Raw genomic sequence first — 14,251 nt, 5'->3', positions numbered from 1 at the left:
TTCAATTCCCGGGACACGGGACGGAGCCTGGGATCGTTCCCGGGATTCCCAGGATCCCGGGACACATGTAAAAAAACTTTTTTTTTCTATATACATGTAAAAAATATTTATTTATTTACAAAATATAAAAAAAGTAAACAATACATAATATATCTATTAACTGGAAAAAAATGTAATTATAAAACTTATTTAAAGTTGAATCCGAAAGCCTATTTCTAGATTTGGTACAAAAATTTCCAGCAATGGAAAAAACTCTATCAGTTTCGGTCGAAGTTGGTTTTATTGTTAAAAGAGACGAAAACAATTTTTTTAAATTATCGGTTTTTTCTCCTGTCATCATGTATATTTTAATTTATTTTTTAAAGTCAAGGCTATTTTTATTTACGCTATTTTGTTTATTTGTCTTTGATAACTCCTTATTTAATTATTCATTCATCGTCAAACACACAATTGTTTCATCTTCATCCGAGTCTAAAAGAGTTTCTTCCATTTTGGAATTGTGAATACAAGAAGGATATACTCGCTTCATAATAGTTTCACCGTAGGATATACGGTGTTAATAACATTTAAAGAATGTTTTGTTCTTTGAGAATATTTTACTATTGAAAATATTTGGGAATTTTTGAGAATATTTTACGATTCTTTGTGTATTTGATTTATTATTTCCCTTCGTGTAGTCGTGAAAATGATGTATATTTTTTTAAATCCAATTTCCGGGATTGGAGATACGAATTCCCGGGACACGGGACAACAAAAATTCCGTGAATTCCCGGAAATCTCTGTCCCGGGTCGACCCGGGTCAGAAACCCTAGTTTATATATAGTTTTCATTCCAAAATTGACCCTTTTTCATTTCAAATTGAAAAAGGGTCAATTTTAAATGAAAACGGATCGATTTGGAATAAAAAACCTATCTGAACGTTTAGGCAGTTCTCTAAGGAATTTACCGTTACTTATAATTTTATAAATATAAATAAATAAATATATGGCAAATCAAATATCACCACCTAAGGTCAGAATACGGCTTGATATATCTTGTAACAAAGGGGATAGAAAAAGAAAGAGGAAGGAGAGAATAATAGATTTTGTGATGATGGGTTAAAAAATAAAAAAGCTTTGTGACGTCGTTTATGGACGACCTATTATATAAAAGTCAGTAATTTAACTTACGTCAGTAGAATATAAAGGAAAACAGTTATTTTGAATATGGACTAAATCGGGAAAATTTGGCATTCACTCATCTCCACACATTATTTTTAAATAGTTGTATTGTACAATTTAAATTTGTCAACATATTTTCTATTGTGTATTATATACATTTTTTATACATAATTGTGCTATAATTATGTGGTATACATATATTTATTTATTTATTAGAATTTTGCTTTAATGACATTACAGATGTACTCCAGGCCGTCACTATGGCTAAGATACATATACATATACAAACATATATGCAGGGCTTTTTTTCCCATGTAACGCGGTGGAACGGCGTTCCGGCACCTTTTTTCTCGGAAATTTTAATGCTTCAAACGAATATTATATATATAATAAAATTTGAATATAATTCTTTCTAATAAAAACTTGACAAGAAGTGAGTTCCGGCACCTTTTTTTCAGAAAAAAGCCCTGCATATACATATGTATGTACATATGCAAGGAAACAGTGCGCTCTATTCCATTGACTTGAAATTTCTCGATTGTCGAATTTTTCGATGTATCTAGCTGTCAAGTTTTTATATATGTATGTATGTATGTACATATTCAAAAATGTGTAAACGGTAAACGGATTATTCCGCAAAAAGCAATCTCGCGCAAGCCACCAAAATCTCGATCACGAAACATCTGGCACCTCAGTTCTCGTTAGTACAATATTTCGCTTTAGAGCTTTCGATTGATGGAGTTTTTGGGTGCCAGATGTTCCGTGATCGAGATTTTAGTAACTTGCGTGAGATCGCTTTTTGCGGAATAATCACCGAACCGTTAGGTACATAGTGAAATACTCAGTGGTGTCTAACGGTTTCCATGGGTTTCCGGAAACCCGTTGTTAAAAATCAAAAGTTTCCGGAAACCCGTAATTTAATCTAAAAATTCATATAATTTTTGTTAAAAATTATCCAAACTTGATAATTTAATGAACTTTCATGTAATAGTGTCTTGGACAAAAAAAATGTACATACTATTTTCAAATATTTTTTTTGAAAAAAAAATTGAAAACCTTTGTTCCAAAATTGGGGTGACACCACTGGAAATACTTACATATTTTACGAGATAAACATTGATTATTAAAAAAATATATTATAGTAAGAATTGATTTTCAAACGTTTTTTATATTTGTAAAGTGTGCTAATATGTAGCTTAAAAATCTATGAATGAGCACATTATTTCTCGTATATTGACAATATTACATTGTATTTATATGTATTACACAAAAATAGTCGACAAAACGCGTGTAAAAGTTTAGAAAACGAATGTCGAGAGATTTCAAGTAGATGGAACGGAGTTGACCCGCAAGGAATCTGCGATTCTTCTCCCAAATGGAAGATAGAAAAATAGAGAAGATATTTTTACAAAATTCATCGATAACTACATCATAAAAATTTTCAGTATTTTTAAATGTATCAATATTTGTTTCTATTGATATTAAGGCTAGAGCAGACAGTCGTAATATAATATATACGTAAGTACATATTACGATTAACCACTTCGCATGATTTCATGATAAGTATCTTTTCATTTGGATTGAGAAACGTTCGTTTGATATTGAATGTACCATTTGGCAAATGTGCAATTCAACATAAATATTTACAATTTCTTTTTGGACCCTGAACCCAAGCGTCGTTCAGCAAATTCGAGAAGATCTGAATAGGTATTTAGCCGATATGTGAACACTACGCGTGTTTACATTAAAAACGTATGTCTGTCTTCGTTCGATGTATACATACTTATCTAGATACTGCATGTTGATATTATATATACCAACGGTGACTCTCAGTCCAGGTTTAGTTGACGCTTGTCTTCTGAGAGCGTAGGCTGTCTAGCAATTTGCTCCTGGAGTGCTCTGCGTGCATCAAAGCTACATATTTCAAAGTCTCAATCATCTCCAGCTACCCAATTATCTATCTGAGCACATTTTAAGGGTAAGCCAACAACTGCCCATAGATAAACTTTATGATTGAGCACTTTGAAAAGGGGAAAGCAGGAAGGGCTTAAATTCGATTTTGGGTCGCTTGAGTGAGCGTGCATCTGGGCATTGAAGTTTTTTCTAGAACAGTCTACCCTACTTTCCCAATTTTTTTGTGGATACGCTTTTTTTTAAGAAATAGATAGATAGAGGTCTTTCTGATTATTGAGAGTGGGGTGGCTGTTGCATTTTCTCAATAGAAATATTTTAGATGTTTTAATTTAAAGATATTATATAGTTTCCAGTTTTATTATAACGAGAATAATTTAGAACCTTAGAAGTTGGTTATAATGAGGTTTTATTGTGCATGCTAATATTATAATTGCATATTTACACTTATGCATATATTATTCGTGATTATTTTTTGCTTAATTTAAAACTAACATATTAATGTTTGATTAGTTAAAAATTAAAAATAATTAAAATGGTATTGATACATTTTAATTGAATGAATTTGCAAGCCTCAGTGTATCCAAAACCTTTTTGCTTATTGTATATTAATTTTTACTTAGTAAAAAAAATCAAAATTATATTTAAACATTTTAATTTAATGCTTATTATTTAATTTCTTAAAATAACTAATTAATTAATAAAAAAAATCTAATGTAAAATTCGACTTAGGCTTATTTAGGAAATGTTGATTTCGCTAATTTATTATATTTATTTATTAATTTTATTAAAAAAATAATTAATTAAATATGAAATAAAACTTAAGAAATTACAAGAAAATATGAATCATTGAGTATTGAGATAAAATTTTTGATTCCAAGAAAGTTTTTAACTTAATTTTTGTTAATTATGTAATAAAGTTCAAACAAAAAAGTGAGTTCATTTTAATACATCATATCAATAATAAATTAAATAATATATACATACTTATTGAAGCAAATATCAGTATCTCATATCCGCAATAGTAAAGTGCGAATTCGGTGAACCCAAACGATTGTCCAACTTGGAGCAAAAAAATAACCAGATTCAACCAGAAATTTTAACTGGATTTTATCACATTGTCTATTGTTATTTTTGTAGGATTTTTGTACACAAAATGTTGGCAGCTGAATACAACGTGGTCGAGGAGGAGGCTCCAGCGGACCTTCAGAGGATGTGGAACTTGACCAGGGCGAGATCCATTGGCACCGGATGTCATTTATTAGACATCGAAGACACCCTGAAGCCATTCGAATCAGCACAGGTAAAAATCTTGGAAACTACATAATTTACATAGTATAATATTAAACGACCGTGTTGAATCGATTAAGAAAAAAATTGTTCTAGATTCGATCACTAACCCAGATAACTGCAAGGTTATTTCACCTTGAAAATTTTATACTCTTTTATGTATTGCATAAAATTCAATTATGCACAAATGTTTATATGTATATATTATATTTTATAGGAATTGCAAGATGAACCAATCAAGAAAAGCGTCCTGTCTGATGTGGATAGTGACTGTGAGGAGTTGAATACTCACGAACATGATTTAAAAGTGAGTCTTTTCAAAAATTACATTAATTTATCATATTTTGTATATTTAATGCAACTTAATTACTATAAATCAAATTGGAGCAGTCATGTCAACATGTCCCAAGAAAAGATTGATGTGTTTGAACAACTGCAAATATAATGGTTGCTTTTTAATTTGAGTTCTTTTTTAATATTCAGACTGTTGTCATACAAGCGATTCATTGCAATATTTTCATATACATATTATGTATTTGTATATCAAAGGATCGTAATTTTTTTTTATTGTGAACAATACATACAAGTTCGTCTCCAATAAATATACAATAAAAATTTACAATAATTCTAAATCAAATGAATATTACGGTAAACGGATTATTCGACAACTCGAATAGCTTTCAATTGATGGAGTTTTTGGGTGTCAGATGTTCCGTGATCGAGATTTTAGTGACTTGCGCGAGATCGCTTTTTGCGCAATAATCACCGAACCAAATATTATTACTAAACAATCAACTAGAAGGTTGTGTTTTTCAAGAAGATAGAACATAGAGTAGGCATTAATTTAATTTTAGGTTCTTCCTGTAATGCCACAATGGTCCAAGCAGATACAGTATATAAGAAGTTTTTAAACTTTTTCATTGTGAACACAATTCAGCTCAAATACTAAACCGTTTTCTACAAAAATACAGTAACTCAGATTCAAATCACTAGCGGATTGCGATATCAATACATGAGCTTGTCTGATTTGTTATAACTGTAATCATATGAGTTTGGTTTACCATTTGTTTTCTGAGTTGATATATTTATAGTAGGCCCAATTTAGCTGTCAATTTTCCCTTCAAGCCTGCTCCACACACAATAGTAGTAATAAAAATTCAACGGAATTAATTAAAAACACAAAAGACAATGTGTGGATCTGGTATTAGACAAAATAACTTAAATGTCATGAAACGAACTCTCAACTAAAGATTAATTTCTCCCTTTTTGCTTAGTTTTCATTCAGATGTGAAACTGATAATATGTATGTGTATTGTATAACAATCTAAGCCAATTTATTATACTTGTGTATGTATCAATTTATTATAAATATACATATGTATCAATTTATTATATGTATATGCATTTGTGTCATTACATTTTTGCTTTCAACCGAGTCCAAAGGTATCATATAAAGTGCAACGTTTCATCATTTCTATATTTTACAGAAATTTCACTTACTAGCGAAACTTTTACACGTGTATGCACAATTTGCATATAAATTTCTGGACACACTTCACATTTATCTATTCTAATATTAATTTCATTAAAAGTGCAAAAATTTTTGAAGTAGTACGATAATATTACAATGAATACACATTGATCATTTTTCGGCCGGCGATAGACGGGATAAAAACCGATTTAAACCGGTATATCGGCGCTTCGGTTCAAGTATGTTGCCATGAAGATAAACTTTACCGCACAGACAATACAAAAACAAACAAAAAAAAAATCGTTAGCAAACAAAAATTTGTTTAAGAAACCTTTGCGAACTCGCGTATCACATATTATATGATGTTTACACAAATATTCATTATTTTTTTTTTAATTTTATCCATGTTTTATATTACTATCGATCTTGAAAAAATACAAATTCAAATTGTAAAAACTTTGAGTACGTTCAAAACATATTGTTGTGTGTGTCCTTCGCTACAATATTATTTTGATTTGTTATTGACTGAAAGACAAAATGTTTGTTACAACTTTCGTTCGAAAAATAGCCGAGCGGCCGTCATTAGTCGACTGTGTCCATTTGTACGTCATTTGAAATTGGATAACTTGGATATGATCCAATGACCGTTTTGATTTCGAGAATGCACATGCGTTTCTTTAAGCGAGAGCACGTTGTATACTTTGACCTCTTGAACTGTGAGTCAAACGTGTATAAATGGTTTCATATTAATTATTCGATAATATGCTGAACTTGAAATTCAAAATCTATTTATAATCATACACATGGATTAATATTGCTAGGTGTTAAGACCGTCGTGCGACGGTTAGTGTTCCAAAAATTTACCTTTTTTTATTACTAATTACTAGAGACACGTATTTTGGGCATCTATTTTTGCGGTCTCCGTGATTTGACAGAATGTTAAATTACAGAAAACGCAAATATCAGAATGCAAAGATCGAAAATCGAAAGATCTTAAGTCGAAAGATCAAAAAAATGGTGCGTGGTAAACGGTACATACTCACGTACATACTCACTTAATTTGCGCGAGCAGGATACAACAGGAACAAGAGGAACATGCTTTTCCTCCCGTGTTAATGTGCGCGCGCAGAATACGGGAGGAAAAGCATGTTCCTCTTGTTCCTGTTGTATCTTGCTCGCGCAAATTAAGTGAGTATGTACCGTTTACCATGCACCATTTTTTTTTGATCTTTTGACTTAAGATCTTTCGATTTTCGATCTTTGCATTCTGATATTTGCGTTTTCTGTAATTTAACATTCTGTCAAGTCACGTAGACCCCTATTTTTGTCAATTTTAGCATTTTCATTTTGCATTTTAGCGTTTTAGGGCATTAAAAATGTCCAATTTAGCATCTATTTTTATGAAGACATTAAATTTAAATAATAAAAATGATGTAATTTAATAAAATTTATAAATATACATACATACATACATATATACAATTTAAAGACAACACAAAAATTAAAAAATAATAGAAAAATTCAAAAATGTTTTGGACAATGAAAAAAACATTAATATAAAAATACAAAGACAAAAAATATGAATATAAAAATATTAATTATGAATTAAAATTTATTAAAACTCAACATGGAGCATATTTCTACAGATTCTTTTTGAGATTCGTGCGACGATCGGTAACAATTATATTGTATTTACTAAAATACCTTTCAGCATCCACACTTTTTACAGTGGTAGACAAAAGCAGTTGCTTGGTTTCGACAGGAAAAACACCGTCTATGGTAAACTGCAAGCTCTGTTTTATCCCCTCAATTTCTTCACATAATACATGGGCAAAGGGATAGGAAGACCTTTCTAAATTTTATGCAAATTTCACTTTTGTTTTTTATTTTAGCATCTATTCGCATATTTTACGAATTTGGTATCTATTAGCATCTATTCCGAATTTTAGCATTAATAGCAAAATTCCCAAAATACGTGTCTACTAATTACTAACCTCTTCTTACTTTCACTCATGATCACTATTAAGCAAAAATTTTGGCTTTTATCCGATCGTTTTCATACTTTGCCATTTTGATCATCAATATAAGTGGAAGTGTCATCGCCATTACGATGATGAAAAAATATCATATTAGACACGTTTGAAAATACTTCCTCGTATTTCTCCCTGACGTTTATCGAGCGTTTTTTTAGTCTCTTATTACTTTTCACCGTCATTTTCGATTTTAATAGTTTAAATGCCTATAACTTTTTCTTTTTTCACTCTATATTTTATAAAATTTGCTTTATAGTTTCTCATTATCTCCCATATATATATTTTTAGTTCACTCATTACAAGCCTCTTCTTACTTCACTAACGATTTTGTCGTCTCACGAAATTTTTTAAAAATTCCCCTCCACTGATGTAGTATGTGTGTATTTACTTAAATGGGTTTTTACCTGTATAAATAAATAAATAAATAAAATAAAAAGTAGAACGGTTAAGATGCTATCAACTTAATTAATTTTATTTAGCTCTTTTATATGTATATGTAAATCTATTGTACAAGATATACATAAATGCAACTTTTTGTCCCCAAATGTCTCAGAATTGATCAGACATTGTTTCAGTACCGCATCGTCCAGATATTTTTATCTTGGCGACCCAATTAGTACCCGGTTCAATTGTCGATCGTCTGGGGCGGCCCTTAGCTTGATTGTAGTCTGAAAAATAAAATTTCAAAGCGGCCAAAGTCCGAGCAATCCGATGGAAGCGTTATTATTACGATGTATGTATTTTTATCTGCGAGAGTATAAAAAAACGTACCTTGAACATCACGGGACAGAAGAGAACTCAGGAATTTGGCCACCCTTGACTTTTCAGCCATTTCGTAATACCCAGAAGATATTCTGCAACACGCTTATAATACTTCCTCAAATTTAAACGTATTAATGAGACGTTCAACTCATCTAATTCCATACTTTCATCAAGTGTATTTGGTCCCTTGTCTATATATAATTTCATTTTGCAAGGCACTCTCGAGTTTCGCGTCATTGGTCAATTTTTTGAAACGAGTTCTGAATACAAGCTCCAGTGCATTGTCTGTACTTAACAGTTCTTCTGTATTAAAAGAATGGGTGCTATTAAAAAAAATGTTATACAATAAAAAGAAAATGTTACACATTATTATTATGGAAAAATAATTGATTCAATTCATTTAAGCCAGCAGTATGGCTTGGTGGTTGCGTTTGTGTTAAGCACCGAGAGGTTACCGGGTTTGATCCCGTGCTTATGTTTAATGCTGCTGGTCAGACTTGGATTTTTGTGGCTCCAAGTCAATCTTTCCTATCAGAGTTTGCCAATTTTTCTGATTTCATTGTTGAAACGGTTCCTCTATCAAATTGGCAAAAACCATCCTACTCGCTATGTCACAAATATCTCAATTTGATTTGTGTACAATGTAGAAAAAAATTATGCACAAGTCTAATCTAAATAAAGATTAATTAATTAATTGCTGCAATTTTTGTAATTGATTGTCTGGGAAGGCGCATTGGGGTTTACCTGTTAGGCCTTCCTGGTATGTATCTATGTAAAAAATAAAATAAAATAATTTAAACTCATTTCTCCCGAATTCTGAAAATAATGTTTATAGATTTTTTACTACTTTTTTTATTTTCGTTGGATTGAAAGTTACTTTTTCCGCTATATATTTTATGCTTACCCGTGCTTTTTTTCAATATCGTCTTATTTTCTCAAAATGCTTGTTAATTATTGCTTACAGTAATTTTAATAATTTTCATACATAAATTTTGTTATAAGTTGATGTAGACTTACTCTTATTTTTAGAATTCAAATGGGATACCCTCCAGGCCAATTATTGTGATCTCTATTGTACACGTGATCTCAAATTGACAAATAAAAATAAACAATCAATTGATCATCGATTGAAAATGTTGGCAATCGATACAATATTTTTGTTTACTATATAGTAGCAACAATTACGTAGATATTATTGCGTAGCAACTTTACTTCCTTGATTCGTAAATACTTTTGTTATTTAGTTTCATTAATAAAACAACGTGGACCTTGATTGTTTGGGTCATTCTCGTCATATCGAAGACCCTTCTCGATTGAGCAACATTTAGATGAGTTTAGGACGTCAACTCAACTTGGCATAGTAAAAATCTAGAGCGGAGCACAAATTCAACGCACAATTTCAATTCAACATTGATCTCAGATCGATATGTTGAACTTTTGATCTGTGACAAGATGACCTCAGATAAATCTTGGCTGAAAACAGAATTAGGAAATCAACACTTGAGCGAAATTAAATGTCAATTTTCAGGACATTAGATGTATTGACTATGTAACATTTATTCCTATCTTTTTGATGGCCCAATCTACCCTTGTTTGATCTTAAGACGTAGATTGATAGGTTATAGACTGTTTTTTATTCCAATTTTGATTTTTAACACTATAAGATTAGCCAGCAATTTGGCTTAATGGTAGCTTATATATTTGGCACCACTGAGAACGATGGTTCGAGTCGTCAAACTGCTGGTTAGATTTGGGGGTTTTGTGACTCCAAATCGATCGTTTCTCTATCAGAGTTTGCCAATTTTATCTGATCATTGTTGAAACAGTTCCTGAAAATTGATAATAGATCATTTCCTGTTGTCACAAATCTGTGTGTATAATTAGTAGAAATTATGCACAGTAATCTGAAATCTATAATTTCGTGTTTATTATGTGTATAAAAATTCTAATAATAATTGTGCACAAAATCTAAAAATAATTCATAGATGTCTCTATGATTATTATTTCTGTACTTGATTAATTATTATATTCTATGTATTATTGTATTCTGACCGTTATCGTATACTCATCGCATTGGAGCGATCTGTAATGACGAGTGTACATTGATTGTAATAAATAAATAAATAAATAAGATGGGAGAGTTTTGAAAATTATTCCACACTCAAAGTAGTCCGTCATTACTTTGCTGAATATTTTAATTTTTTTGACATTCACATAAAGGTTGATATATTTTTAATTATTTTATGCATAATCTACATCCCTAAAAGTAAAAAAAAAAAATTATGACATTTTAAGCTCGTATTGTACTTAAACTTACTTTCATATTCTAAAACATTAACAAATTTCAGCCAAGTTTTGTCCATTTTATTGTACAAAGAATTGGTTTGGACTATTACACGAATGTTGAGAATATTTTAACGTCTCAAATCGAATTTAAAGTTGAAGCAACAGTTGCCATTAGAAAAATAATGTTCCACGTTGCTTTTTGGCAGCAGTTTTGCCAAGGGCAAGGTCGACAGTCTATAAACGAGATCCCTTTTCGCACAACGTCAGTGTCTTCGGAGACAGTCCGTCGTTTTTTAAGTGAATCGTTACGAAGATGATCGCGAGTGGGTTATATTAAATTTAAATTCGCACAAACAACACCGCGAAAAGTGCTCACATACACACATTGCATACATCAAAAGCTCATAATAAGCTTAGGAAAATGACATGCACGCTGCACATCTCGATAGTCCATGAACTATCTTTAATGTGGAAGTTGTATTTAGGATCGTTAGCCTTCACACGTGTTTTTGTACTTGTGCACCATATTCCAGCTATTGCTAATTCAGTGTTGGAACGGTTTTTCACACAGTTTCCCGCCCCCGGTTTAACGGTTTGTGATCTACTCCTGGACTCTATCATCGATGTTGATCGTCGTTTTAATGGATTTATTGTTTGTGTTGTATCAGGAGAGGACCAGCAACAACGAAAGGTTGAGGAGATGGCGCAAGCGAGAGCCATTGATCTTGGACGCCGGAGCTCTCGGCGATTTGCCGGCAGTATACAAAATCGCTCCGGTTCTCCCTCATCAGTTTCCAGTGATTGGTGTCTATATAGATCCAAGAGTACACACTGGATTTCGATACAAAGTCAAACCATTGAACGTGAGTTCTAAATATTATAAATATAACTTTTTTAGTATTACAGTGTTCCATGTTAGACTATCCTCGTTATTTACCTTGTGTTTTCCTAAATTCTTTTAGTCTAAAAGACTTATTTCTTTTGTCTTATCATCAAATAGGTTCTCCTATATGGGCATATCTTCTACTACTTTTGTAACATGCTTCAATTTGAGTCTCAACCTTTCAGATTGAGCTCATATTATGCATATGTATTTAACCACTTGGGTTGCCTTAAATGGGTTGCCTCCTTTAGCTTTAACATATAATATTTAATATAATTAGTTTCATAAAGTTCTATCTATAATCTATCTAGAATCTAGATTCTACATACATAGATTATAGATTATATGTCAAATAAACAATATTTTATACGTTTTAGGATTTGAATAGTCCAGATGGGTCAAAAAAGTTGAATTATCTTTTTGCCGGAAGAGCATTGACATTGCTCAGCATTGGACGAGGATATGCTAAAAGGCTTACCTTTGAATCAGGCGATTCCAAACTCAACAGCAATGAAAACTACTTCTGGAGTGATTCCAGACCAGAAGGCTTCTCTTTCGAGGTCGAAGTCGTTTCCGTCGGTGACAAATTCACAATCTACGATATAAACCAAGAATCTCAAGGAACATTAGAAGTCGTACAACTTCAGGTAAGCACTGTCAAACTATTGAAGTATCATAATTCAATGATATAACTAATCATACATGCAGCTAACTCTCATAAGTACAAAGTGAAAGATTTAGACGCAGACTTTGGAAAGGGTCCCGTCAAAGTCCACATTCACCGATCGGATAATTTGTATGAAAACTGTTCAATATTTTCACATTTTCATTTCATCGAAAGATCTCTGGTGTATCGTTAAGTAGTTTTACACCAGGTTTCTTCTATATTATGCATATCTTAATCGTTAAATTGTACGCAAAATGTAAAAAGTATGGTTTCTTTGCAGAAAGAACAAACGGAAGAAGAGCAAACTGTATTGAAAGATGGGTCTATTGAGAAAAAAGTAAAGATATACGCTCTATGTAAGATTGAATGGTACGAAAAGTGTGGAGACACGCCTTTGATTCCTGTTACAGGTGTGGCTATTGTTAGGAAAGGTCGACGACAGGCTTCGGCGTCTGTCGTCAAAGTTGTCAACGTATCTCTCGGGGGTGTGAAAACCAACCAGTTGAAGGGATTCGAACTGAAGCCAGGCATACAATCATCATCGAGGAGGACGACCATCATCGGTGAAGAAGTTGGTGACGTACCAACTAAATATACGATAGTTGGTTTGGAACCGTTCGAGCTTCCTATTATCGGTAATTATGATAATCAATCTTAAACTTTAGATCTATCTAAATTAATGGGATTAGCAAATATACAATTAATAGTATTACATTTATTTAAAGTCAATCTTATTGTTATAATATGCATTTACTTTTTTTTCAGGAACATACGTGGACTCTCGAATCATATCTGGTTTCCATTATCGAGTTCGTTTAGTGGGACAAAAGCGAAGACTTTTCCAAGGCCGCTCCTTGCTGCTGACTTCTGTCGGAATGGGTTATGGTAAAAGACTGACATTCGAACCTGACTGCTTAAACTGTCCAGAGAACTACTTCTGGTCAGATTCGCATCCGGATGGCGTCGGTCTTGAACCTCGTGCTATACACACAGGCATGAAATTTGAAGTGATGGCTAATGGCGTAAGTTATTTGACTCTTTTTAGTCTTACATTGAATAGAAAGTGTTTAAAAGTTTACTTATAAATTTATTTATGCACTCTTAGGAACATTTGGGTGAAGCGTCCGTCTTCCGAGCGGACTTACCACAGAGTGAAGAGAGGACCTGCGTGACAAAACTCACCGGCAGATCCAGATTCATCGTTGATAAACACATTCAAGTTGATGTGACGTGTCATATGAAGTTGGCCACGACCGGAGGTGGACTGGTCGACTCAGAAGTGCATTTAATGAGAGTTTCCGGGGTTGCTCTGTTGCGAAAGCGCCCTGAAGATTCCAAAGCTCGCCTTATAAAAGTTTATAACGTCGGTCTCGATTCCCAATTGAACCAACTGTTTGTGCAATCCCAAACAGAGTTGGTGTTTAACCCGTTGCCATGAGTTTGTGAATGCACATTGATTGTTAAGTGTCGTTCCTAAATTATTGTATAGTTTTAAAAAGCAGATCTTTGTAATTTTAACTGAGCGTGAATGTTATTTTTATCTTAAAAATGTATTATATTTGTAATTTATTATTATTTTTTGTAATTAATGCATATAAAATGGAGACCAATAAAATTTTTATATGAATGAGTTTTTTTTTATTTATCACAAAAATTTATCAAAAAAGTTAGTTTGCGTTGAAATTTTTTTCTGATTTCAAATTACATATTAAATTTATTCACAATATATATCACTTAATGAGTTAGTAACAAATGTGGTACATTTTTATGTACATAATTGTATTTCAA

The 14,251-nt window shown here is 32.0% G+C and overlaps 1 protein-coding gene across 2 annotated transcripts; it reads left to right on the top strand.

The window, feature by feature from the left end:
• The first annotated feature begins 2,991 nt into the window (after window positions 1-2,991).
• On the top strand, window positions 2,992-14,090 carry LOC143919727 (uncharacterized). Of its 2 annotated transcripts, XM_077442200.1 has the most exons (8): window positions 2,992-3,138; window positions 4,212-4,374; window positions 4,579-4,668; window positions 11,582-11,776; window positions 12,174-12,443; window positions 12,744-13,098; window positions 13,229-13,485; window positions 13,569-14,090. In XM_077442200.1, the coding sequence occupies exons 2-8, from the start codon at window positions 4,228-4,230 to the stop codon at window positions 13,899-13,901; spliced, it is 1,647 nt and encodes a 548-aa protein (XP_077298326.1). In that variant the 5' UTR covers window positions 2,992-3,138; window positions 4,212-4,227; the 3' UTR covers window positions 13,902-14,090. The 2 variants fall into 2 exon arrangements, with proteins under 2 accessions (XP_077298326.1, XP_077298327.1); XM_077442201.1 differs by lacking the exons at window positions 2,992-3,138; window positions 4,212-4,374; window positions 4,579-4,668 and adding an exon at window positions 11,190-11,505.
• The last annotated feature ends 161 nt before the right edge of the window (window positions 14,091-14,251 follow it).

Source organism: Arctopsyche grandis, chromosome 12 (genome assembly GCF_051622035.1).
Source record: "Arctopsyche grandis isolate Sample6627 chromosome 12, ASM5162203v2, whole genome shotgun sequence".
Lineage (NCBI taxonomy): Eukaryota > Metazoa > Arthropoda > Insecta > Trichoptera > Hydropsychidae > Arctopsyche > Arctopsyche grandis.
This window is presented reverse-complemented; position numbering and strand designations above follow the sequence as displayed.

What these genes read in the sequence shown, in the direction of transcription:
- LOC143919727 (XM_077442200.1), top strand. Translation starts at nt 4,228, where the DNA reads ATGTTGGCAGCTGAATACAACGTGGTCGAGGAGGAGGCTCCAGCGGAC. An exon ending in ACAAAGTCAAACCATTGAAC is followed by an intron (nt 11,777 to 12,173) that starts GTGAGTTCTAAA and finishes TATACGTTTTAG; the next exon opens with GATTTGAATAGTCCAGATGG. An exon ending in TAGAAGTCGTACAACTTCAG is followed by an intron (nt 12,444 to 12,743) that starts GTAAGCACTGTC and finishes GTTTCTTTGCAG; the next exon opens with AAAGAACAAACGGAAGAAGA.